At 52.7% G+C, this 26106-nt stretch overlaps 2 protein-coding genes and 1 long non-coding RNA gene across 4 annotated transcripts in view; all 3 read left to right on the forward strand.

Annotated features, from left to right (window-relative positions):
• Nucleotides 1-13196, forward strand: part of LOC119103075 (alpha-1-inhibitor 3) — a 62287-nt gene extending 49091 nt beyond the window's left edge. The window contains exons 34-49 of the mRNA XM_037226523.1: nucleotides 296-419; nucleotides 1157-1385; nucleotides 1603-1805; nucleotides 2946-3052; nucleotides 3498-3736; nucleotides 4122-4241; nucleotides 5583-5727; nucleotides 6079-6251; nucleotides 6747-6965; nucleotides 8210-8318; nucleotides 8619-8744; nucleotides 9147-9319; nucleotides 9632-9722; nucleotides 11185-11364; nucleotides 11838-12047; nucleotides 12443-13196. Of these exons, the coding sequence (XP_037082418.1) occupies nucleotides 296-419; nucleotides 1157-1385; nucleotides 1603-1805; nucleotides 2946-3052; nucleotides 3498-3736; nucleotides 4122-4241; nucleotides 5583-5727; nucleotides 6079-6251; nucleotides 6747-6965; nucleotides 8210-8318; nucleotides 8619-8744; nucleotides 9147-9319; nucleotides 9632-9722; nucleotides 11185-11364; nucleotides 11838-12047; nucleotides 12443-12594 (2600 nt within the window). The 3' untranslated portion in view covers nucleotides 12595-13196. The remainder of the gene's footprint in view (nucleotides 1-295; nucleotides 420-1156; nucleotides 1386-1602; nucleotides 1806-2945; nucleotides 3053-3497; nucleotides 3737-4121; nucleotides 4242-5582; nucleotides 5728-6078; nucleotides 6252-6746; nucleotides 6966-8209; nucleotides 8319-8618; nucleotides 8745-9146; nucleotides 9320-9631; nucleotides 9723-11184; nucleotides 11365-11837; nucleotides 12048-12442) is intronic.
• Nucleotides 10-2052, forward strand: LOC119102638 (alpha-2-macroglobulin). Of its 2 annotated transcripts, XM_037226096.1 has the most exons (3): nucleotides 10-419; nucleotides 1157-1385; nucleotides 1603-2052. In XM_037226096.1, the coding sequence occupies exons 2-3, from the start codon at nucleotides 1239-1241 to the stop codon at nucleotides 1855-1857; spliced, it is 402 nt and encodes a 133-aa protein (XP_037081991.1). In that variant the 5' UTR covers nucleotides 10-419; nucleotides 1157-1238; the 3' UTR covers nucleotides 1858-2052. The 2 variants fall into 2 exon arrangements, with proteins under 2 accessions (XP_037081991.1, XP_037081990.1); XM_037226095.1 differs by having other exon boundaries at nucleotides 10-1385.
• A 9788-nt stretch (nucleotides 13197-22984) lies between the features above and the next one.
• Nucleotides 22985-25954, forward strand: LOC119102639 (uncharacterized). The gene is made up of 3 exons (XR_005094727.1): nucleotides 22985-23117; nucleotides 24158-24290; nucleotides 25834-25954. It is a non-coding gene; the product is annotated as an uncharacterized LOC119102639 (long non-coding RNA).
• Nucleotides 25955-26106: the final 152 nt, after the last annotated feature.

The raw sequence follows: 26106 nt of genomic DNA on the forward strand, positions 1-26106 counted from the left end.
AAAGTTACAAGTTGTAGTGTTTTGGCGTCGCCGCTGCCTTTCTGTCACCAAACGGTGCCTTGCCTTGAGCCGACGGGGGGCGTCAAGCCGCCGTTAACCATCGATGATGATGACGGTCATGATCAATGACTCCCTCGCGACTCGTCTAGCTATCTAATGTATTGCGAACTCACTTAACTGTCGCTAAGTTCAGTCCGGAAAACAAAGCAATGCATTTTTAAGCTAACATCTAGGAAGGAAAGAATAATGTATTAGAAGCGCTGAGGTGACGTGCTAACGTTCCTCCGGTTACCAGGAGGCCCGACGCCGGTGCTCGATTCGCCTCCCGGATCGGCCCCGGAGCCGCCTCCGTCCGAGGTGCCTGACGTGGTTCGCACCTACTTCCCCGAGACGTGGCTGTTCGATCTCCACACGGTCGGGTCAGTGGACGAACATGGGCGCACTGACTGTGACGAGGCTGCGTTGAATGTGGAATTGAACCGTTGATCCTCGTACTCTGAAGCTGTTCACGGGTTTGTTCAAAGCTGTCCTGATTACCTATCGTTTCATGTCGTTTGAGTATGCTCACATGTACATGTAACCAGCCAGTAGTATGTTGGATGCACATTAACCGATTAGTTGAAAGCCTCAACAGCTTACACGATAATGCAACCAAAACAAAATCATAATTTTGTTTTAAGGAGGGGGGCATGATGCGTTTTTATTTTCAAAATGTAACCAGAAATATGCATTAACTAGCATACGTCATGAGCATGGTCAGATCACACATGACAGGTAATAAGTCGCATATTTTGAGCACTATCATCATACAGAGCACCAATTTCTTGATACTCCCCTTTACACAACACATTCTTATACCTTAAGCGTCGGTCGTTTTCGGCATTATAACTCACCATGCCACATGCAGGAACTAGGACAGAGTTACACCATCAAGTCACAATTCCTTGCCTTTTCAGCATTAAAGCTCACCATGCCGCATGCAGGAACTAGGACAGCTACACCATCAAGTCACGATTCTGTGCCGTTAGTCATGTTCGCATTAAAACTCACCATGCCACATGCAGGAACTAGGACAGTTACACCATCAAGCTACGATTATGTGCCGTTCCTCGGACGCCTGGCTAGTGTCACAGCCGGCCACCTCCGCACCGGGCAGGGACGACGGCTCGGTGACGCTGACACAGAAAGTACCGGACACCATCACCGAGTGGGTAGGCGGAGCCGTGTGCAGCTCAGAGATGGCCGGCCTTGGCGTGGCGCCGTCGGCCTCCCTCACCAGCTTCCAGCCGTTCTTCGTCAGCTACACGCTGCCCTACTCGGTGAAACGCGGCGAGACGCTCGTGCTCAAGGTCTCGGTGCTCAACTACAACGAAGAGGCGCTGCCGGTGGGTCCTCGCTGCTCTCCTGAGCGCTCTGTTTCGCTCGTGCAATCTTGCTCGCTCGTGTTATCTCTGTCGGTGCTCGGCGTCACCACACGCCACATGCTGGATAAGACTGAATCCAACGCTAGCTTACTAGCTGTCCGCTCGGACACTACTGGCTCCACGCGATATCCCACCGGCCCTGTGGACGCTAAACATGCACCGGCGCCTGTGGCCGCAGGTCAAGCTGACACTGGTGGCGTCGGACGAGTTCGAGACGCTCTCGGCGCCGGTGGTGACCTCGTGCGTGTCGACCGGCGTGGCCGAGGTCGTGCCGTACCGGCTGCGGCCCGGCCAGCTCGGCGACGTTAACATCACCGTGGTAGCTGAAGTGTACTCCGACTTCCCCGCCGAGTGTGGGTCAGAGGTGGTGCCCTACTTCAGGTGTGTGGCGTTACGCGTTGCGGGAGTACGGGGCGTGGCGAACGCCGTGTGAGTCAACTTTAAACACGGCAGGTGTGCGTAACCGAGAAATGAGCCCAGACACCCTAGCTTGCGTGGGTGTTAAAAGTTGCAAATGAACCGGTAGTGTTTCCTATTGCATGCACGTCCTCTAATGACATACAGATATTTGCTGAAAAAAATCAAAATGCCTTCATTTTTTGATTCAATGAAATCTGAAGGCGTCACTACTCTCTCAACCGATATCCCATTTTGTCGTGGATAGCATGCAGCCAACACTACGAAACATCTGCGCAGGGACCCGTGAACCAGGCCGATTGCTGGTGGAGCCGGAGGGCTTCGAGCGTGAAGTCATCCACTCCTTCTTCATTGCATCAGCCGTGAGTGCGCTGCCAAAGCGGATGTTAACGGGACGACTAAGGCCGGTGCCGGTGTAGCTGCAGGCTAGGTGACGGTTGGGAGGGCGCGGCGTTGCTGGCGGTGTTGGGGACGCACGTAGCCTCAGCCGTGGTTGGCGTTGTTTCCTTGATCGCGACGCGGCTTTCATCGTCCACGCCGCATGGCTACGGACGTGTCCTGTGCCGCAGTAGGGCTCGGCCCTGTTTGGGTACCGCTTCCCTGACCCGACCCGTGCGCCGGCAGCGGAGGGTGCCGACCTGTCGGGCGGGACCGAATAGACGGAGGTTGACTGGCCGCTGCTTCTCTGCCGGCCGACCTGGTGCCCGACTCCGAGCGGGCTCAGATCGCCCGTCGTCGGAGACCTGCTGGGACCCCAGCATTGACGTACGTCACTTGCGCACTATACTCAATGGACAGATGTTCGCTGGATGTGCTTCGACAGTAATAGTATCCGCGTGAGGCTGAAGTAGTTGTCGAGTAATCTGTTGGAGAAGTCATGGCCTTCTCTGTTGGCACATCGTTATCCTCCCAGCTGCGTATAGTATGGCTACGGTCCCACTTTTACTTTAGCCACTTTCGTTTACGGTTCATTAATGTGATTCCATTCATTATCATGGATGCGTTAACTGTGCCAATTTAAGCCAAAGCCGATATGTTCAAGCTTTCTGTACTTCTCAGAACCTGGAGTCGCTGGTACGGCAGCCAACCGGTTGCGGCGAACAGAACATGGTGCTCTTCGCCTCCCAACATTCACGTCATGAAGTATTTGACTGCAGTTGGTCAACTGACTGAGCAAATCAAGGATAAACTTGCCAGATTTATGAAATCAGGTACTTGGTGATCAGGTTGGGAATAATATTGCACTAGCACACAGATGTCCGGTACAAATTAGTAAAGTTGACACATCATAGTCAGCGTCGTGCCCTGAAGTTGTTTTATCCCGTTCTATGTAACGTTTATTACTGAAGTCCTAACTAGTATGAGATTCACATACCAAATTGTGAACCCAAATGATCAGCATGTGTCAGAACCAAGCTATCGTTTCTTGGTATTTTGCACCAAGCAACCGAACAAGTCTTCTGATTTAAACTGCTCATGGTAGTTCGCCACCACCAGAGCAGTAAGATTATTAAATGGCACACCTATTTCCTTAAGATAAAGCCCCTTCTAGGAGACCTTCATGGACAGCTGAGCCCAAAACTGGTGAGACATCCAGCGCGTGAGACTTCCAGCGCGCTCGTTACCGTGACCTTCGTGACCCGTGTCTCGCTCCAGGCTACCAGCGCGAGCTGGGCTACCGTCACGAGGACAAATCCTACTCGGCATTTGGCAAGTCGGACGACTCAGGCTCCATGTGGCTGACCGGCTTTGTCATCAAGTCGTTCGGTGACGCGAAGAAGTTTATTTTCATCGACGAGACTGACCTGGAAGGAAGCGTGCGGTGGATCGAATCCCATCAATTGGGTAGCGGCTGCTTCCCATCTGTGGGGACGGTCCTCCACAAAGAAATGAAGGTAATATCTTGTATCTGTCTGTATTGACTCCCTTGCCCCCGTGGCACGCTGTCATATGTTCGCCTTCAAACTACCTTTAACCAAGTACCTACAACTGAGCGCATTGAAAAGCACATGTACTTACCGCTGGATCTGGGGGGAAGGTGGGGCGCACTACATCGACTGATTGACGGAGGGATCCATGTGTGCCTTCTCGTGTTGCATACTCGCCACTCATACTTGTGCAGCCGTGTTTGCATGCTGTCACCCTTGGCCGGTTGTCCTCTGACCCGTCCGCCAATGGCGAAGTCCAGTGCCGTTTGCCCCGATCCTCACGTGATAGCCGTTGTTCCCTGTGTGGACCCAGCCGATGCCTGCGGAGACCAGCAAGGCTGACGTGTTTCAGGGTGGCGTTGGGTCCGGCGGCCAGCAGGCGCTGACAGCCTACATCGCCATCGCGCTGCTGCAGTCGGGGGTCGAGCTGGGCGAGAACACCGTCCACGGCGCCTTCCGCTGCCTGACACAGGTCAGCCAACGGCTCAGAGACACGTGCGATCGCTGGAGGTTGTTTCTGCAAAAGTATCTGGCAGGCAGCCAGATAGGCAGATTTCTGTAGGAAGTATCTGGAAAAGTGTTGGGCGACGTGATTGGCTCTAGGTAGGTCGGCAATTGAGTTTTGAGCTAATGAGTTTGAAGAGCGCGGCAACCGCGTTGGTTATTTGTGTAGGTCGGCATCTGTTCACTGTGCGATACATGCTAGAGCTTTGCTTTTGATGCCTCATCTTATTTTAGTGGCTTTGGCCTACATGGTTCCAAAACCTTTTTGAGGTATTGCCACTAGGTACCGTGCTCAGCCACTCAGTTCGTACATACAAACGTAATATTCCACATTTGGTTTACCTTACATCCTCATGATCTAGCCTTTGGCTTGGTACCCCGCAACAAGCCCGTAGGGTCCGCGGGACGAGCCTAAGAACAGCCGAGAACGACTGTTGCATGAAATTAACCAGGAAATTTTCTTGTGGCCAGAGTAATAATGGCTTTCACCTGCTGTAACAATAATACTCGCTCCTTTTTTCCTCACCATACAACGGAATACCAGACAAAAATGTTTCAGAAACGGATGTTATGTGCAGAAAGCGATAAACAGACCCATAGCTGAAGTAACTTACACCGTTACAGTCAGGGCACAGCAAGAAATTCTTCAATAGGGAGAGGTGTTTGGATAGGGTCGGAGCTCCCAGAGTGCTCACAATAAAATAAATGAAAGAGTTCTCTATGGTGCTTAGTAAAACATGCTTTGCTTACAGTGGGGAAGAAGGGCAGCCTGCCTCCTCTCCCCGTTCTCTGGCGGTGTCTGGTTGTGGCTGTGTTCCCGATGGACGAATGCACTATACCAAACCGCACTATGTAGTGAGGCGTCCGATTAAGCACCACAACATCGGTTTAAACAGCTCACATTTTATGTCTACCACCCTGTGCATGGACACATTCCATTAGTTCTTATTACACCTGTTGCTTTGTATGCAAAACAACGTGAGCGACTTAGCGCTGTGGGGTAGCTACCGCCTAGACCGTGTTGGACACCTCTCACCGTCCGTGGGTTAGCTACCACCAGGACCGTGCTAGCCGCCGCTCACCGTCCGTGGGTTAGCTACCGCCGGGACCGTGTTGGACACCGCTCACTGTCCGTGGGATAGCTACCTCCGAGACCGTGTTGGCGGCCGCTCACCGTCCGTGGGTTAGCTACTGCCGGGACCGTATTGGCCGTCGCTCACCCTCCGTGGAATGCCATGTCAGCCACCGCTCACCGTCCGAGGAATGTCATGTTGGTCGCCGCTCATCCGTCGCCATGTGCCTTTCCCAGGACATCAGCTCCGACCTGTACACGCTGACGCTGCTGACGCACGCGCGCGCCGTGGCCGGCCGCCTGGACGAGGCGCGGTTGGGTCTGACAGAGCTCAAGAGCCGCGCCACCAGGGAGGAGGGTCTGGTGTACTGGCGCAACGAAGGTGAGAGTCATCCCGCCGCACCAGCACAACAGTAACACTCGCTGGAGGGAGCGGTGCTGTAGACGTCCGAAGGCTAGTTAATCAGCTTGTAATAGCTGCTGTGCTTTCACAATTGTCCCAATATACTTGCAGAATGCGTTGGTGAAGGCTGAGTGTGCACAGCTGTGTGTGTTCTGTACTCCTTCGTGCGTTTTGACGAAACTCTGCAGTGAGCAAATATGAAATATGACCCCATTCGGCCGCATTTTACTGAATGTACAGTACTGAACACACCTTCCTCAATTCCTGGTCTATCCTGAACAGCGGTTAACCAGCGTACTTTCAAAACCTTATCGTGGCGTATGTCACCAGGGTCTGACGAGAATCGGGCGCTCAGCGTGGAGATGGGTGCCTATAACATTCTGACGATGAAGCTGCTGGAGAAAGCCGGTGACGACAGCAGCGAACACTTCAGCGATGCGCTGGGTGCCGTGCGCTGGATCACCCAGCAGCGCAACAGTCGCGGCGGCTTCGTGTCCACGCAGGTCATAGAAATCACTGGGGTGGACGTCATGTGTCTGCCGGACTAGCTGGTCGCGACACTGCCACAAATTGCCTGCTGTCTGTCGTACATGTGTGGCTTATTTGCCCCTTCCCCCCTCAGAAGGGCCTGTTGTACCTGTTTGTCCTGTTCACTCGCGACGGAGGGGTCTGCCGTACCTGTGTGTCCTGCTCACTCCCAGGGAGGGGAGTGTCATACCGATGTGTTCTGCTCACTACCCTTGGAGGGGCCTGTCGTACCTGTGTGGTTTGTTCACTCCCCACGGATAAGTCTATTGTATCTGTATGGCTTGTTTACCCCTCGGAGGGTTCTGCCTTACCTGTGTGTCCTGCTCACTCCCAGGGAGGGGACTGTCATACCCATGTGTTGTGCTCACTACCCTTGGAGGGGTCTGTCGTACCCCTGTGTCCGGCTCACTCTCATCGAATGGGTTCTCCAATGTCCTGTGCGCTGCTCACCTGGCGGGCGGTCGTGGCAGGATACGGTGCTGGCGCTGGAGGCACTGGCCGCCTTCTCGGCCGACCTGCCTCGCTCGAGCAGCGCCGACCTGCGAGTACACGTCTCCGATGACGGCTCGCTGAATGACGTCATCAGCGTAACGGCGGACAGTCTGCTACTGATGCAAACTCGTGACGTCACACTGCTGCCAGGTCACGTCCAAGTCAGAGCACAGGGCACCGGCTGCGCCCTGGTGCAGGTCAGTGGTGGAGCAACCGTGTTAAACCACGGTAAGGTCGGGGTGGTGCCGGCTGCGCCTTTGTAAGGGTCAGAAGTAAAGTCCTGCTTGGTAAACTATGGTAAGGTCGAGGTGGCGCCGGCTGCGCCCTGGTGCAGGTCAGTGGAGGAGCACCTCTGGCAAACTAAAGTGAGGCCCCGATGATACTGGTTACGCCCAGGTCAGGTCAGTGTTCAGCTGCGCCGGGAGAATTACGATGGGACGAGAAGGATGAGAGAAGCGAGGGAGAAAGAGACAGCGAGAGAGAAAGAGAGCGAGAGAGAGAGAGAGCGAGAGAGAGCGAGAGCGGAGAGAGAGAGAGAGAGAGAGCGAGAGAGGGAGAGAGAGAGAGAGATAGAGAGAGAGAGAGAGAGAGAGAGAGAGAGAGAGAGAGAGAGAGAGAGAGAGAGAGAGAGAGAGAGAGAGAGAGAGAGAGAGAGAGAGAGAGAGAGAGAGAGAGAGAGAGAGAGAGAGAGAGAGAGAGAGAGAGAGAGAGAGAGAGAGAGAGAGAGAGAGAGAGAGAGAGAGAGAGAGAGAGAAAGAGGGAGAGAGAAGAATGGGAGAGGAAGGAAGAGGATCTGTGCTGCCGGGTTGTGCTAGCATACTCGCAGCTGCTGGCATGCCCGCAGTAGGAACTTTATGATAAATGATGTGCACTAAAGCGGGTCACACGCACGGGAAGTTCAGATGGTGCCAGATGTACCCTAGTTCACATCAGAGTCGGCATCGAATGCAACGCGGGCCGTGCGGTCTAGGTGCCAGACGTGTCCTCATTCCGGTCCGTTGGTGCCGATAATAGGCTGTAAGGCGTCCATGCAGGGGCGTAGTTTGCTTTTCCGTTGAAAAGGGGGGGGGGGTGGCCTGCGCCTCCCCCTCAACTAATGTTGCGAAACTATGCCCCTTCTTCCGGATCACCAGTTGTCCATTTTCAGTGAGGAGGTACAGCATGAGCCAGCCTCGAATGCATCTGCTGAGAATGTATGTCACTAAACTGTGTGAGGGCTGAACACCGTGTTCTTTAGAGCGTTATCGCGTCAGCTGTTCGACGGCTGATGTGATTCACCGAGAGCCTGAGTAAATGACCTTCAGTTCAATGATAACACGCGGGGAATGCGAACCACGAGACATGCCCTTTTCTGCTGCACCATACAAATTAGCTCCAGCAATGTATGACGACGTACGTCCACCACGCGCATGACAAGTAACACAGCCGGTTGTTTCGCCAGGCTTCGTTGAAATACAACGTGTATACAGCCGGTCCAAACGACGCACTGACGATCAACGTGGCTGCCAAGCCCAAAATGAACCAGCGGGAGTGTCTGAAGCATACCATAGGTGAGACGAGTGACGCGCCTAGGGACTCCTCTAGCTGTCTCCTGTCTCACCTGGTCATCAGACCACTCGTCAGCCTCTGCTCGGTTTGATCTTAAATCTGTAGTGCGATGCGAGGGAATGTCATGGGAGGAGGATCTTGACCAGCTTGCAGTGTTCCTGTTCTGTGAAAGCATCAGAAGACACTGCAGTGCCTAATCCAATTAAAAAGTGCTCGAACGCATCTCTCGCTCAACAGGCTTTACACATGACAGCATGCCTGCCTGGTTGTCATGATAACAGAACAATGTTGTGCTCTTTAAGACATCTGCGTCAGCTACCTGAAGGAGGATAGCGAAACCAATATGGCTGTGGTCGAGTTGGACATGGTCAGCGGGTTCATTCCCAACAAGGGAAGTCTGAATGACCTCAAGCAGAACGTCGAGTTGGGTAAGTTGCATTTGGTGGCATATAGTAGACATATGTCTTGCCGTTGCCACAATTGCCTGTTTTCACAGACAGGTCGCTAGATCTGGGTTTTCGGTTTTCACCAGCAGTTCGTCGAATAAGAGTGGTCTGTTTTAACAAGCAGATTGTCTGATCTGAGTTGTCTATTTCCACTAGCAGGTCGTCAAATCTGAGTAGTCGGTTTTTAACGAGCAGGTCGTCTAATTTGAATTAGTTCTGCCAACACTAGGAATAAATTCTTTGTCTAGCAATTATTGACACATGAAACAACATGACATGGGGTTTAGATCTGAGTTGCCAGGCTCTTTAGATAAGCTGTAGGAGTTACCTACAGTTTCGGAGGCTTATCATGTTTTCTGACGACCGGAAACATGCTCCATTCAGGTCTGAAGCGCTGGGAGGTCAACAACAACAAGGTGGTCTTCTACTTCGACTCGCTGGATGGAAAGGAGCGCTGTTTCAGCATCATCGTACAGCGGGAGCAGGAGGTGGAAGATGCCAAAAGCGCGGTGGCCAGCGTATATGATTATTACCAGACGGAGTTCGCCCGGAGCACGGTGAGAAAAAAAAAACCTTACGCAAACGGCATCAATCTGCATCAGGCTGCAACCTATGCAAAACACGTTAGAACTATGCAGTTTGTTTTCAGACTGATAAATCAAAACCTTTCATCTAGCCACATATCACCTGAATATATTTTCTCTACGCGTGTGGTCCGAATAATTGCACAGTGAGACGTATTTACGAGCATAGAATCATGGCTCTGCTCTTCTTTCTGCGGTCGGCTGTCGAAGTTGGTTGATCGAAAGTGTGCTCTGTCGTCCGACGATACTGTATGGCGCAACTGAATTGCTTTTGGGTCCCTTCAGTCGTACGCCCTGGACGTCAACTGCGACACAGTTCTACCGTGGCCCATTGACCCGGTTCCACTGCCTGTGTTCGAGAACGATCAGCAAGGAGGTAACGCTGCCTGTGCCGCACTGCCCTGCTGAGCTCAGTAGGATGCGCTGTCTGCCAACGACACGGACTGAGGACGCTTGTGATTATTGGGGAAGACACAGACAGCAGTCTTCTGTAATTTTTTTCATATGGGTTGTGTCATTAATGAGACATCGATGGCATCGAGGGTTTCTAGCCGCGTCTCGCGCGTCCCTGTCAGTGTGACCGCGGTTTGGTGCTAAGAACGGTTATGGACGCTATTGGTTACCACCCAAGCACCACACGTCTTTGAATGGACACGAGCTTTTGACTCCTTACAATGCCGGCCGGTCGCCACGATGTTCTGTTTGTAAATGTTTTGTCCGGTTTGTTCTTTGGTAATCATACCATGAAGGATATAGATGAGACTGAGCCGAGTGAAGTTACCTCAATCACGCTGCTGGATATCGCGTTATCAGCTGTTGAGCCGCTACGCTTTGCTTGCGCTTTGAGCTGTCACTTCACTCGGCATCTCTGCCGTGTGCTGAATCACGCTTTTCAGTGAACTTTGTGCACAACCCGGTCGATTGATATATAGCCGGAGACGTTTACTCGCTGTAACATCGACAATAAATGCAACAATGGCTGTCAGTAGCACTTTATTGTCGACTATGCTGCGGCAGAGTGCAGTGCCGCCGGCTGCCTGGAGGCCTTTACACGTTGAATGCGGCGATGTTTTGTGCGAGGCTGAGCAAGTGGTAGGTCTGCGCCAGGCTGGCCCCTCTGGCAATGCTCTCACTGGGTTATCTTGAAGCAGGCACGCGCCTGGCGTTGATCTTTGTGCGTGACAAGCTACATTGCTCAGCCCGTCGCCTTCGTTGCATGGGGTCTACTTCAGCATGACGGCTATTAATACGGCCATGTCCTATCAGCCTGCGCCGATAGTCCCGCATGTTTCTCTGCCGGTTTATGTGGATTCGCGTGCTAGAAAATGAGGACCACTGTAATACCGGGCAAGCTGGCTGTTTGTTCTCGTGAATCTGGTGGACGAGTGTCGTCCACGTAGACCGGGGATGGCCAAGTACGGTAAAGATGAACATCGCACGCCGCTTGCGTGCACATTGGGATCTGGAATGTGGCTGGAGGCGTGTTCGCCGAACAGGCAGTTATTACCGGAGCTGATCAAGCCGTGGCAGTCCGGGTTGCCGGCGAGCAGCTATCATCTGAGCGGTGAGTTGGTCGGCACCGCTTCCGCTGCCGCCCGCCGCACGCTGTTTCTCGCCTAAAAGCTCTCACTGTCTGTTGCACGAGCTGTCTGCTTCGCAGCGTATCGGTCATGAGTGCGGCCGCTAGACGAGACTTCTCAAAACGGTGATGACGAAGGCAGTCGACAGCTCCAGTGTCTTGGTCACCGCGTGTACACGGCAACCCGGTCCGGACGAGCTCTCCTGTCGGTGCGTGCAGTCGACGCTCGTGCCTCACAGCCAACCCGGTCCATTGTCAGCCGGGTCCGAGTTCCGCGGCTTCTTCCTACGGGACGACAGACCGCAGCTGCCGGAGGGCCCGGAGGGCGTGGCCCCTCGTCTGGCGGCGCCGCCCCTCGGCTTCAGAGGTGCAGAGCAGGACACACCGGCGGCCGACGGCCGAGAGGACGAGGAGAGGAAGGACGACCAGGACGACGACGGTGAGAGACGTGAAGCATGTCATTAATGTGGTGGCGAGGAGCCAGCGGTGAAATAGCAGGGTAAAATCGGCCACCTGGACTGACTTCAGTGTGTGACAGGTACTAGGGAGCAAGTGGTGGCATCGTCAGGGTGCAAACTATCTACTCACGTTCTAAGCATGCGTTTTGGAATATCGCGGATTTCAGTAGTCAACAAAGTCATTACTGAATCGCATGGGTTCCGCAGCATTATCCCCAGCCGACGACATGTTATTCTGTCCGTGTCCCATCCCACTACTTTGCCCGTCGCACGCCACTCGGGAAGCGGCTATATCACTACTTCGACGCCACTAACTGCCAGCGACGTCACCCGCGCTCAAGCACCGCACCTTCCGGCGCTGAGCGGCGCCCGGTCCTCGACTCTGGCACTGGCTCACACCGCACTGAGCCGCCGCTGCGGCGTCGCTCACACGTCGTGGCCTGCTCCGCCGCAGGGCCCGTCTGTCCGATGTGCCTGGACAGGCTGCGCAAGGAAGACTTCAGCCACTACCTCTGCCTGTACGGGCGGGTGCTGGTGGCGACGCTGACAGAGGAGGGCACGCTCCATTACCGCTCCTCCTGGGCTCTGGAGGGCAAGCCCACGCGGCTCGGGGTCCAGCAGCCAATCGCCATGACTGACGGTTGCGACTGCGTCCTTGACACGGGTGAGCTGTCTCGCACCAGTGGCTACTAAGCCCGCGTGCGGCGCACTCGGCCGCCACCGCTTTCGCCGGCTGTGTGAGCTGCCTTCACCGACCGCGTGTGCTGTCGCCGGCTGTGTGAGCTGTCTTCACTCACCGCGTGTGCTGTCGCCGGCTATGTGATCTGTTTTCACCGAACGCGTGTGCTGTCGCCCGATTTGTGGCAGGCTGCATGTGAGATGTTTGACTCTGCCGGCGTGACAATCCTGGTGGTTGACGGCGTGGTCTTACGGCGCACCCGTCTAAGCTGTTACTTCCGTCCCTGTGCGGCCCTGTTCCCATCTGGCAATTCGTTTTACGGGTGTCGGCGGTCGCTCTATGTTAACGTGGCTCCGTCGCTACCCACTGTGTGTGTGCAGGGAGGCCGCTGTACGTGTTCGGCATGACGGAGGACCAGCTGGAGCAGTCGCTGTTGCCGCTGACCGACGAGCACGTGCTGGCGGCGGCTCCTGGCACCGTGCAGCTCCGCAAGCGTCAGGTGGAGCTGGCTCGCGAAAGGGGCTGCCAGTAAAGCTCGACAGGCTGCCGGTGATGACCCGCGGGGCTGCCGGTAATGACCCGCGGGGCTGCCGGTGATGACGCGAGGGGCTGCCGATGATGACCCGCGGGGCTGCCGGTGATGACCCGCGGGGCTGCCGGTGATGACCCGCGGGGCTGCCGGTGATGACCCGCGGGGCTGCCGGTGATGACCCGCGGGGCTGCCGGTGATGACCCGCGGGGCTGCCGGTGATGACCCGCGGGGCTGTCGGTGATGACGCGAGGGACTGCCGGTAATGACCCGAGGGGCTGCCGGTGATGACCCGAGGGTCTGCTGGTGATGACCCGAGGGTCTGCCGGTGATGACCCGCGGGGCTACAGGCTTTCGCTGCGTCGGGCACCGTAGCCACGCGACTGTCACGTGTGCTGATGGGCGTGTTTTGCATCGTTCATGGGAGGCTACACTGTCGCGGTGCAATGTCCCGCCGCTGGGTACTGGCACATGCTGGTCCCGCGCGAGTTTGACGTAATGTTCACATTTTGTTCGACGGCATTCGATAATATATGCTTTACTATCATTTACTGTGGCGGGTTATGACAACATCTCGCTGAAAATACTGCTGACTGGCTATGTCACTTGGTGAATCTTCTTTGCTTAGGGGACCTGAGATCTGAAGAGGTTACCTACCACTCACGGCACAATATTCCATACAAATTAAACTGCCGCTCAGACTGCAGAAATGTGCATTACAAGGGAACATTAGCACTTCCGAACCGAGCACGAACCAGCCGAGCCAAGCACGACCTGGGCACGAGCCGAGAAAACCGAGCACGACCTGGGCACAACACCACAATCGTGCACCTGCAGCACGAAGTGTTGCAGGCAGACGGGTGGCAGGTGACGCTCGACCAGACCCAGTGGCTGAGCGAATAATGTAAATGGCACCGCCAGCAGCAGAACGGCCGCCACTATCCTCTGCACCTCCACCACAGTCATCTCCTCCGACCGCACGGTAAACGGCTTCCACCCAGGCCACCAGCCTCGGCTGCTGGTTGTTGTCCCTGACAGCTTGTGGCAGGTCAGGTCACAACACCGAGGTGCCCACAGCAACCGCACCTAAGGAAACCCCAACAACAAGATGTTAAAAGCCCGATGCGAGTAATCTTTGACCTCAGCTCCAGCCTAGACGTGAGCAGTCGCAAGGGTCATGTTCACGATTGAACGTTTGCCGCGCGGGTTGTGGGACGGCGGTGTCACGTCACCACCGACAGTAAGGGCGGGGGACAGGACGACACGCAATGGGTGCTAGGAGGACCCTTGCCCCCCCCCCCCCCCCGCCCCAGATAGGCACACCAGCTGCACGCATTAACCCGTAGTGATCAGATGAGCCACGATTCCTACCATTCTGAGCTAGAACTTTGGTGAAGACTAGCAAAACGAGTTAGATTTAGGTAATAAATACCAACGAAGACAGGCATGATAACACGACTCGAATGGCTAACCATCGTTAGTTTACGTGCAGCGAAATCAGCATAGTCGTCTTTTGATAGTTAGTGTTTTTTGATAGTTATGGAGTAAACAAAATTCAAAAGTTCGAACTCTTCTCTAAAACCTTGAATTCTGTCGAGGTGGCTTTAGCGAACCATGAAGAATATGGGCTCCACAGACTACACAGCCAAGGGACACCAGATATTATGCACCGCAGGAATGTAAAATTATCTTGCATTCGGGCCTGAGATACCAGGGATTACGCGGCAGCTGATAACGTTGGCGAAACTTTGAATAAACATCGCCATTTCGTACATCTCGAACTTTAACAATCGTATTTGTTTTGGGCATGCCAGTATCCAACCAAATATGTCAAGAGGAACGCGCAGATTTGTTACGGCGAAAACTCACCTTTGTTGTTACCCCCCCCCCCTCCCTCCCAAAAAAGCACACACAATGTTTCGCAAGTCTCAAAAAGGTACCTTAAATGCATTCTGACACCAACGACGTATTTCAGTGGATTACTTGTTAAGATTTTCATCCGAAGGCCGATGAAGTGTAAAATATAATCCTCATTTCGATAAAGTTTGTTTTTCGTCCCGCTGAGGCGAAATGACTCGTTTGCAGCTCGTATGTTGTATGCATGTAATCTGTTACATACGTGCTGGCCTGTCAGTGAGAACGCGTGCGGTGGAGCTGCGCGCGAGTAGGACACTAGGGAACATATTAGTGGTCTCGGTCAGGGGCTGGAGGTCCATTTCGCTCCACCGCGGGGTGTCTTCCGGCTGCCACTCTGGCGACACGGGGTGGGACCCCCTGGTCGATCCAGAGGCCCTTAGAGGAATACACCATATCACATTTGTCCTTTCCTGACGCTGGAGGCCTTCTGATTCGCGCAGACGGTCCCGGATCGACGTAGGGACCCTTAATGGCGCAACAACATCGTAACAAGCCCATGCTGGAGTCGGATTGGAGAGCCCACCGTTCGGCACTAGGGACGCTGACCGGCGCAGAACCTTCAAAGTGTCTCAACGTGAACACTTATCATAAGTTACAATGTTTCCTTTTATTGTCAGAGCGCCCGACCGGCGCAAGAGGTTCTCTGTCACTCGGCTCCCAGCATCGTCTCTATCGAACAAATGTTCCTCCGACCGAATCGAGGCCCCTTATTGATATAGAACCTCCTGTTCCTGTTAGGCACTGGGCCCCTGGTCGATACAGGAGCCCTGCATTGCTGCAGGGACTCCGAGCAATGCAAATCACAGGCTCGGTCCCGTCCCTGCTTGGGAAATGGGCCCCATGAGCTTAGACCGGCACGGAGCTGACTGTTCGATGTTGGTGATCTCTGGCCGAAACAGAGGGATTATCTGGTCCAGGGGTCCCAACTGGCACAAAAGACCCTCTCACTGATGTTTGTCATCACGGTCCTATCTGCGGGGGTCCTTAATGCGACCTACAGAGAGCGCTTTAGGCTCTTCAGCTCTCTAATCGGGTCGTTGATCTTTGGTGGTGAGGGACCCTTCCTCCCCTCTTTGGACTTCCTCAAATAAAGCCTTGACCGACTCCGGGCCATAAGCCGGCACATGACCACTGGAGACCATGGCCCCCTTGGGACCCGCATTTTCTCAGGGAACATACAAACTGTCCAGGAGGATGTCGACTGATATTTCAGGTCAGGACACTATCGGTCGCAACTCTTTTTGTGGCCTACACCCAGTCCTTCGGGTTCTTATCTTCTCCAAGCGAGCCATCGATCGTCAGTTCCAATGGGCTGCCCGGGCCTCTCTTCGGGCCTTATCAAACACTGACCTTGGTTGGTTCGGGGCTCCTAGCGAACACAGGACCCTGTGTTAGGCACTGCGGTCCCCTGGCACATACAGGTGCCCCCGAGCAGTGTAAATCGCCGTGCCGTGGCTTTGCACCTGATTGGGTATTAGGCGGTGCCTGACCGACATATAGGGTCATATGGACTCAGAGAGTCCGCGATCGGCGCAAAGGCCCTTTGTCTGTCATCTGAGGGCCCGTCCCCGTGGTCTGATATCCCTGAATAAGATCCGACCAGCCATTCGGGCCTGCTTGAACACTGTCTCTGGCCGACTCGGGGTACCTTACCAACACAGGACTCCGTATTAGGCTGTGGGGTCCTGATAGGCACTGGGTCCCGACCAATCTAAATTTCTGGCTCTCGCTTCGTCCCTGCTTAGCGAGTTGGCCAACAGGCCCATGCAGACGCGTAGCCGACTATGCGTTATTGGTGGTGCCTGACCGACATGTGGGCCCTTATTGACCCAGCGGGCCCCTGATCAACGCGGTTGGCCCTGTGGATGGTATTGACGTGCTCAGTCCTTCGGGCCGGGCCCCCGAATAAGACCTCGGCCGGTCTTTGGGCCGTTAATCGTAGGTCCCGAGAAGCCCTACGGGCTCTTCGAAACACGTACACGGGGCACATGTCCTCTGCCTGTGCTTCTGCATGACGTCCAGTTGAATCACGTCACGCCACCACGGCGGGGGTGCGGGATCCAGAGGAGAGGTCTGAGGGTGCTGGAGTCATGGGCTGAAATAGGAATCACGTCAGGGCTAGCGACACTAGCATCGTCGACATCAAGGTAAGCATCGCCACCGTCGACGACACCCAGATGAACATCACTACCGTCTATAACATCCAGGTGAACATCACTACCGTCGCCGACATCCAGGTAAGCATCGCTACCGTCGACGAAATCCAGGGGAGTATCGCTACCGTCGACGACATCCAGGTAAGCATCGCTACCGTCGACGACATCCAGGGGAACATCACTACCGTCGATGACATCCAGGGGAGTATCAATACCGTCAATGACATCCAGGAGAGTATCAATACCGTCGACGACATCCGGGGAACATCAATACCGTCGACGACATCCAGGTGAACATCACTACCGTCGCCGACATCCAGGTAAGTATCGCTACCGTCGACGACATCCAGGTAAGCATCGCTACCGTCGACGACATCTGGGGGAGCATCAATACCGTCGACGACATCCGGGGGAGTATCAATACCGTCGACGACATCCGGGGGAGCATCAATGCTGTTGACATCCAGGTCAGCATCAATGACTTAGGCCGATTTTGAGTCCGTGACAGTGATGCCCTTCCTCTTGCCGCGTAACCCATGTTTGGTGGGCGGGCGGGAGGCGGAGGGGCAGCACCTCAGAAAGTTGCGTTTAGAGTGAAAAAAACGCAAACGAAAAGGTCAAAGAAAACGCAACGAAAACAACGCAGAAATAGCAAGATTCTTGGCCAACTTACGCAGTAGAAACCAGCTCTAGAGCAGAGAAAATATCTTCTAAAGCCGGGTTCAGAGGACAGGAATGGGTCAAATCAATCCCCACCTTACCACTAAATCGATATAATCGCCAACGCAAAGGACAGGAATGGGTCGAATCTATCCCGACTTTACCACTAAATCGATATAATGATCAACGCCGTGGTTGAATTTAGGCTCCGCCTTCAGCCGGATGCCTCTCTGGCTTCAATGTTGGCCGTGCCATCCATGTACTGGTGCTTGCAGCTGGGGACCAAACTGCATAAACACGCTCACGGATAAGGACGTGAAAGGTCAGGTCAAAGGTGGGCGTTAATGTACACATACTAAGAGCTTGGATATGTCTGGACGGCGCGGCTTTATTGACGTTGAGATTGTGGTAATTCGTCTCCTGGAAGCACAGGCCGGAGGATGTTTTTTGGTATATGAATAGAGACGCCACCCGGGTTTTCCTGCTGTCCCGTTGGCACATCCTGCTGCGCACTGCCCACTGACGTCACCGTGCGAGCGGTGCCAGGCGGTCTTGTAACAACGCCATAAATACCGAACACGCGCTGCGCCGGTGTATCCCCGCCCTTAACGTCCGTCAATCTAGCAGCAGCTTGATATCCAGTTGCCAGTTGGATATTCTGGGGCGTCACGATCGCCTCCAAATTTGGTGTGCATGACCTTCTCGACACGCTGATTCCGAAAATCACCGCCTCTGGGGTGTAATTTTGCGTAATTCCCGAGTTATATGACGCGTAACATCCCAATGTGATATTCCGGGGCGTCTCGATTGCCTCCAAATTCGGTGAACAAGGGCTTCTTAATACGCTGATTCCTTAAATCACTGCCCTTGGGACGTCCGTCAACCTAGCAGCAGATTTACATTCAATTGGCACTCGGATATCAAGAGGCGTCACGATTGCCTCCAAATTTGGTGTGCATGACCTTCTCGACACGCTGATTCCGAAAATCACCAGTTAGATATTCCGGAATCGGATATCCCGGACATCCCGGAGATCCCGCAATATCCAACTGGCAATTGGACATCAATCTGCTGCTAGATTGACGGAGGTCGCCCTTATCCAGTGCCACCTACCGTCTGGCGAGGTAACAAGGCGACGGCGGCGCTGCAGCGTCACTGGACGGCTCCCCGTCGTCGCAGGAGGGCGGCAATGACGCCTCTCCGGCTGCTTCTCCTGTGTGGTGTAGTGGCTGCCGGGCGGTAAGCGAACCCTCTATGTCTTTCTTCCATCCTCGGGGCCGATCATCAGAGCAGGACAATTGGACAGGAGTGTAGCAAAATATTTGCGCGGGTTCAAGCCTCGAGGAAAGTTTGCCATTTTTGTATGTGCATTTAAACTGATTCATTCACAGCATTCCATGCCATGCTTTTTCGGGCTGTCATAGAATCCATCCTGTGATCTGGGGTACAAATCAGCATGCGCTTTGCTGCCTTATCACGACAGGAACAATACTTGCTTGGCTGGATAAGGTGACACCACACTGCCGTCTGTAGATATGCACTATTGCTACAAGTGAGCAGAGATCTAAATATTTTCAGCGATGCACAAGATAAGTGAACCAGTGGGCATTTTTTCCTGTGTATTGGGATGGGCTCAATACTACACGTGTAATTTTCTGAACTAAGTGTGATACGTCGGAGTTTTTTTAGGCATTTTTGTGGAAGTTTTTAGGAGGCTTCAGCAGCCGTTCCTACGCGTGTGGAAACGTTTCAGCTGCACTGACCGCGTGGAAGAAGGCCTCGTGCCAACTGCACTTGGGGAACCGCTTGTTGAGTATATGATAGCGCGCTCTAAGTAGGGGACTTGTCGCGCGCATTGTACGGTACTACGCACCTGACATGACACCTGGGCGAGAGACGCGAACGGTGAACGCACCGCAATAGGGGACTCCTCACAGCACATGATGTTGGCCACGCTTACGAGCATGGAGCACAAGCTGGCGAATGCGTTCGTACTACGTGCACACAAAGCCGTATTATGCCACGCTGCCGATGTGCATCCAAATCAGACCATCGTCTCTCGCTGCTCCTCATTTCACATATCGCTGTGCTGCTGTACTTGAATATGCTCTGGCAGCTTCTCTGAATGCTCTACGAACCCTTGCAGCGCGCACCCGCGCCAAAACAGTGCGTCTTGAACCGCCCTAATAGTGAACACGGTTCAAGGGTAAGAATACAGCTATGATAATACCAAGACAGCAGAGCTGGCGGTCCATCATTACTCAATAAACAGCACAAAATTGCGGCGACACCAGATGAACCCACTAACTAGTATGCGCTTTTGCGGCGTCATACGCGTGAGATGCGACTAATATGAGTGTTATCACCACGCTGAGGATGTCCCAAAAGGCGCATGGACTCCGTCCCCTTCGGAAATTCATACCAACTAATGCGTTGAAACGTTTCTCCTCGATGAGCTTAGCAGAAAAAGACTCACTGATGTATAACTTACGTGCAAAAATGTATTGCCATCAGTGTGTTTTGGCTAGTTTTTAGCTACCAAGGCCTGGCTATTTTAATCGATGCAATTCGTAAAATTTGGAATAACTTCTGGTTTTGGAAGTTGGGGTCAAATCATTACTCAAGCACGGCTGTTTTTGGCTGATACAAGTCAGAATCATGCTTAGCGCGCGTAGTTGATATGGCCGGATCCCTCTCGATTTAAACCACAGTGAATCTTATTCACGACCTGTCTGGAAAAAGGTGTTACTGCCCGTTTCTTGGGTCGATCACTGGCGCGCCTGTGTGGAGAACAGTTTTGAGATTGATATGTGATTCGTAGCCTGTACATTGGCTTAAGACGTGCACATAAAACCGTTGGTTTCACGTGTTCATCCTTTCCGGTCGAAGCACCTGACTTCGGTTGATAAAAACGCCCCCAAACTGGAAGGTGCGCGGTTTGCGCGCGATGGTACCTGCTAGTTTGCGCGCGAGAGTACCTGATATTTTGCGCGAGACTCGCCAATGCGTTTGCCCGTCTTCAGCTCGGTCAGAGTGTTCGTCTTGGCGATGTCTGCACTTGTTTTCCACCCTTGTTTTTAACTAAATCGGGGTATATTTTCCATGCTTATAGAGTCTGTCGAGAAATTAATATCTGCTGGCATGGAATAATGCACGACAGCGCTACCTAAAGACTTGCTGGCCAATACTTTGGAAATGCTACAGCACGCACATCATAGCTGCGCTAATCATTGCTGAGGGCTGCGATCAGACGTTGCATAGATTACAAGCTCATGGAAAAGCTTAGCTGGCCGACCTTTTGACGGTTAGCTTATGCCATAAGAGCCCAATCTGGTTGGCCCAACTCACCGAGCCTGTGTTGTTACTCGTAATAATGTCGCCAGTGTAACTGGAACCTGATCCATTAAACGGTGCCCAATAAATGGCAGGCCAGCACCAGCGCTCCACCACAGCCCGGTCGGCGGTGGAGCGGGTGTTTGTTGCTTGCCCATCCGCAGCGCTGATACCGACCAGACGGCTGCGGTGGAGACCATCGTCCTCCGGTCGGAGGGGATGGGGCCAGGAGGAAAGGGGGGGGGGAGGGGGGGCCTTGCCGAGCATCGGAATCCAGCAGACGCGACGGCGAGCGCGCGAGTCCGCGTGGGGCCGCACGTGCTCGCCCGGGCTCCCCGTTGGTTACTTTTTGGCTGATAATTTTTAGTATGCAGAGCATGCAGATTCCTGAAAGTAGTTCGCCAGCACACGAAGGACCAAAGACGTTCCTGAGGCCCGACACCTCGAGGCCCGGCCGGTCGGTGTGCGGAAAAGAGATCGGCACATCCCCATGGAATTCTCCGAATGGATCTGACGAAGAATGGCCATGGGTCTTGGTCTAATCAGCATTCTTGCATGCGGTGCATGCGACTTCACTCGCGTTATTTCCGTTTGGTAACAAAACGGGCGTTAGGCAGGCGATGTCGGTGGCCTTTCCGGGCTTAGGAGTCTGGCATAAATGAATTATCAAAGCAAAAGATATTGCCTATCGAATGACTCGTACAGCGCACAGGTGGTGCGCTGTGCGATTCTTTGTGTGGAAGCTCTGAGGTGATATGGAAAGGTGCCTTTGAGCTCAGAACGCATTCAGAGCCGAACGCAGTGACCACACTCCCAATCCACCCACATAGAGTGGTTCAGATTCAGCGGATATTTTTGCATGTGGTATGCAAGTGGTCTGCAGACCATGAGGGCCAAAACGGCGACTGAGGCATTTCCTCGTGCCGTGCAATGTCAACAGGGCGGCTGCGCCGTGTCAGGGTGACCTTCTCTGACTAGCAACCAACTGGCCTTCGTGGATCGGGCCAGACAGTGGGCCTGCCCTGAAACCTAAGGCGGGTGCCACAAGATTAAGAACACAGCCTCTTTCAGGCCATCACGGTAGCAGCTATGTACAATGATGCGATGAGGGATATCGAACGTGGTTACTTTACCAGGTGATCCTTTGTGAAGAACCGAATCGTAAAGAATCGCAAAAAAGGATTTCTGACTCGCATATGACAGCATTCGTTGAGCTGAGCACGTCCAAGTTTGACTTTGTGATGTTCAACAGAGCAATGCAAAAAAACTGCGAAAATAATCACATTCATACACAATGAAGATTGGTCAATAATGCGTTTAATGGAAGACAGTGCATCATACTAAAATTTTGTTCAAGTAGAGGGTTTTTCTTGTTTTGGTATCGCATATTGCATGCATTATAGTTATAGTTGTTTGGTTTTGTAACGCAAGTGCAACGACCATGCCGTCTGGGTTGAACAAAGATATTTTGTGAAATGTCTGCCGAACTCGCATAGGTTGTCGGCGAGCGGCCAAAGCGAATGACGCAAAACTTTTCGTTTGCCAAGCGCATTGCATGAAGGCACATGGTTAGCAGTAAAACGTTCGGGGTTCGGAATAAGTTTAGACAAAGTGGTGCGGAAATGAAACCCTAATAACTGTATCGTTATTGAAAGCTCTTTGTGAATAATGCCGCACAAGGCCGGTAAAATATTTTTCCAGCATGGAGGTCGCTGCTGCAATTTCTGCCGGAGATCAAAGTTGAGGGCAGAACGCGTTTCGAACGAATCAGAACCGTATCATTTCACCACCATTGCCATTATCAGCAAGTGCTAGTTTCGAGGGCTGCATAGCCTCCGCGCACGGCAACAACCACCTTCCGAAACTGTTTCAACACATTCCAGTCCTATCATTTGCCCATCCTAACTGCTTGCACGTAAGTTAATATTATATTTTGGACCTCGTTCAAACATGTTTTCCCTGATGATAAAACGACTAGGTGAAATGATATTTTACACGCATGAGCTGCTACAAAAGGGTTATCCCAACATTTGGCAAAATGAAATACCAAGGTTGTGATCACTAACCTTAAAATGCAATACGTGCAATAAATCAATGCAGTCTGTTAGGTGGGAACCCGTTTCTTTATTTTGCTCATACAATACTGTGAAACTGCCCAATGGAACGCAAGGATTGCACCAAACGCATCGTGCATGACGTCATGCGGTTTTTGGAGATCAGCGCTCCCGTCTATGTCAACAGTAGCTTGGCCAGCTGTTCCAGCTTTGACAGTAGCGTTGGTCCGCTGTTGCAGCCGGTACCTGTTCACAGCGCCCAAAGCCTTCGTCGCTGGCTCGCCTGAGCGAGTGTGTCTGACCCTGTTCGACGTGCCCGAGACCGGCGACCTGACGCTGACGTTCAGGAGAAGTGAGAGTAGCCCGACGTTCGCACAGCACACCCAGCAGGTGTCGGGCGTGGCGGGTAAGTACGGAGCCGGGGTGTGGCGGCCCAGGGACCTCGTGACCACGTGTGAGGCCACAGCTTGTCACTCACTATCTAGTCTGAGCTGGGTACCGATGCCGTTTGCACTGGTCTCAACAGCGAGAGAAGTCTAGTTACGGCCGTGTCGAGCTTTCTCAATATGCCTTCTTGATTAAAGGGCATTTCTGGGTGCACGGTGCACACTCACAGTTCAAGAATAAAGCTGAAAACCAAAGTAACTAATGAGAGTTTCTGTGAAGATCTTATCTTTGTGGCATTCGGCCTGATATATTTGTGTCGGGCACAACACCGGGCTGTATATCAACGCCTTTAGCAAATGCTCTGCCAATCTCTTAACGCCTGGCAACTATTGTAATCCGTTCGCCGGCATTAATACAACATTATGATAGGCAGCACTCAAAGTCATAACAGGGGTTGAAGAGCTTTGGTCGCCCTTGTAACGTCTTAGAGACATGCGAAAGGATAATGTTATATTGGGAGACACTGCACATGTAGCGCCCTCAACCACTCTAATCAGGCCACCAAGTCAGAAAGCGTGCTTGATGTTTTTGGGCACTCTGATTATCATAATGAACGACTGTTCACAGCTTCAGATATGCCACTGCACCCCCAGGGTATGCATTGACGCTCAAAGTCAGTAAACACACGTGTTGATAGTGCCGGCGTGTTGGCAAGGAATGCCTCGTGTGCATATGCCTGTTTCTTGTAACTGGAGACATAACACCACAGCAGTGCACGAGCCCGACCGGAGATCATCGGTCGCTGCTCGCTCTCTCGGCGAGTGGACAAAGTGCTTGACATCGTCACCACTGACCGATCTGAATGTACCCATCCGGTGACGGCGAGGCCAGCCACACCATCTGTCTCCATGAGCGCGCTTCCTGGCCACGCCACCCATCAGTCGGCTCAGCGTCTTGGAGCGAAACCGGCGGCTCCTCGCGCAAGCATGGCTTCGTTAAGCCCCCATCCACCCTACGGTGTTCAGATACACGTGTCGCTAACACGATGCCGTATTTCAGGTGGGTCCAAGGAAACATGCTTTGAGGTTCAAACACCAGAGCTTGACGATTTCACCATGTGGATGGGTCTGGAAGTTACTTACCCATCCGCCGTCAACTACACCATCTCGGGAAATCAGTACATCTCTGTCTTGTAAGTCAAAGAAAGTGTCTAGTCACTACAGTGTACTGAAGGCGTCGTACAAATTGTTTAGTGCATATGTGGATACTTAAACATATTGTTCTTTATGAACACTGCGAAACACATTTTTGGTGTAAAGTCTTGGCCTACCAAGGATGATTTGGCACGTGTTTCTCCGTTCGTCAAAAATCAGCGTGTATATTGCAGAAATGATAGGGCTACAGCTACGCCGATGTGTTGTTTGATGCACTTGAATACGCTCCCGGACGGCCGGTTGGAAAACCTTCGCTCGGGTGAGGGGTCAGTTTGCCCCCTGAGATCTCAGGAACTAAGAGAGCTAGGACCACCAAATTTACAGGATGTCTTGGCCTGTACATGAACTAAATTAAGTCAAAGTTTCAGTCTCCTAGGTTGTGACATTTGGGTCAAGTAAGGTCAAAACAACGTCAATTTCAAAGTTGCTATCCAAAGTGTCCCCAGAACTCAAATACCTGTTCTAAGCAAAAGATCGCGTGCCCATTCAAGGTCAGTGACACTGCTTGATCCGAATTTTATGGTGACCCTAAACACAGAAAACTGCTTTAGGTTATACATTTAAATAACCGGCAACGATTAAGCTGGGCAGTATGTTCCTAAAAACGAAACATTGACATGGGTCGTGTTGGGTCAGTGACCTATTCCGACCTATAAGAAGTCCCTGCAAGATGTCTAATGCGGTTCATATCATGTACTAAAAACTACACCAAACAGCAAGCCCTGGAGTAATAAAACAGATTGGTTTTGGCCTTAGTGTGACCTTCATATCTGACCCTAGGTCAATTTAATTTGGTCATACAATTGTCATGTTGCCTATGAAGTTATCTCAGAGATGCATGGCTTTGTCTAGCACTCCGTTATTTCATCATGTTAAGCGATTGCCTTGAAATTGACTTCGCTGAATTCATAATCTGACATTGGCCTACCTCAGGTCAGCGGCTTTACAAGGTACATCCAGTTTTTGGATACCACACAATCCACTATTCAGATGTCTACAGCCAGTCCAAATCTGGCAGGGCTACGTCGTGCCGTTTGGAAACCATTTAGGAAAACCCTCGGTGGGAAAAATTTGACCCCCACCCGTGCACGTGTTAATCTACAAACAAGGCTTTTTCTTAAGACAGAACCTCTTGTGACACAAGGTGCGAAAATTCAACATTTCATTTGAAAGGAAGATCTGGCACCACAGCCGGGTGTATACACGGCTGGAGAGTACCATAATGCTGGTAACAGCGTATAACGAGTTCATCTGTGTATAGTGTGTGACCAATGGACGATCGTGTAGCATGCGTGTTTGATGTTTGTCGTTAAATGCAAGTGTTGTCTTGAAGGTGAAGCTAGGTTTGCATGGTAGCCGTACTCTGATGTCCGCCTTCCCGGCTCACAAACGTGATGTGTGCGCACTTAAGTACCGGATTCGATTATTAAGTCTAAAACATTGAACCAAAATACATTCGCCCGCAATACAATTTGTTATTATTAAAGCATTGGCAACACAGAAGAATGCCGCTCGTTTCAGCTCGAACAACGCGCCTGAAGATCATGTCTTCATTCAGACAGACAAGTACGTGTACAAGCCGGGACAGGTGGTCCGCTTCCGCGTCCTCTCCGTCAACGGGAAACTGAGGCCGATTTCGGAGCCGGTAAGTTACAGCGTGTGGTCGGGCGTCTCCGGCATAAGCGACTTTTTCTTGTTCTGAAGTAGTCGAAAAGACGTGTTGTCAGTTTATTAAAGGCCAAAAGCTCATGAAAGGCAAGCTGAATGCTCGAGGGAGAGAGAGAGAGAGAGAGA

This window comes from Pollicipes pollicipes, unplaced genomic scaffold (assembly GCF_011947565.3).
Source record: "Pollicipes pollicipes isolate AB1234 unplaced genomic scaffold, Ppol_2.1 Scaffold_5724;HRSCAF=6776_pilon_pilon_pilon, whole genome shotgun sequence".
Lineage (NCBI taxonomy): Eukaryota > Metazoa > Arthropoda > Thecostraca > Pollicipedomorpha > Pollicipedidae > Pollicipes > Pollicipes pollicipes.

Bases quoted from the DNA above. Each gene is read 5' to 3' on its own strand.
- LOC119102638 (XM_037226095.1), top strand. From the start codon at position 1,059: ATGCAGGAACTAGGACAGTTACACCATCAAGCTACGATTATGTGCCGT. The intron at 1,386-1,602 runs GTGGGTCCTCGC...CTGTGGCCGCAG, and splicing joins ACAACGAAGAGGCGCTGCCG to GTCAAGCTGACACTGGTGGC.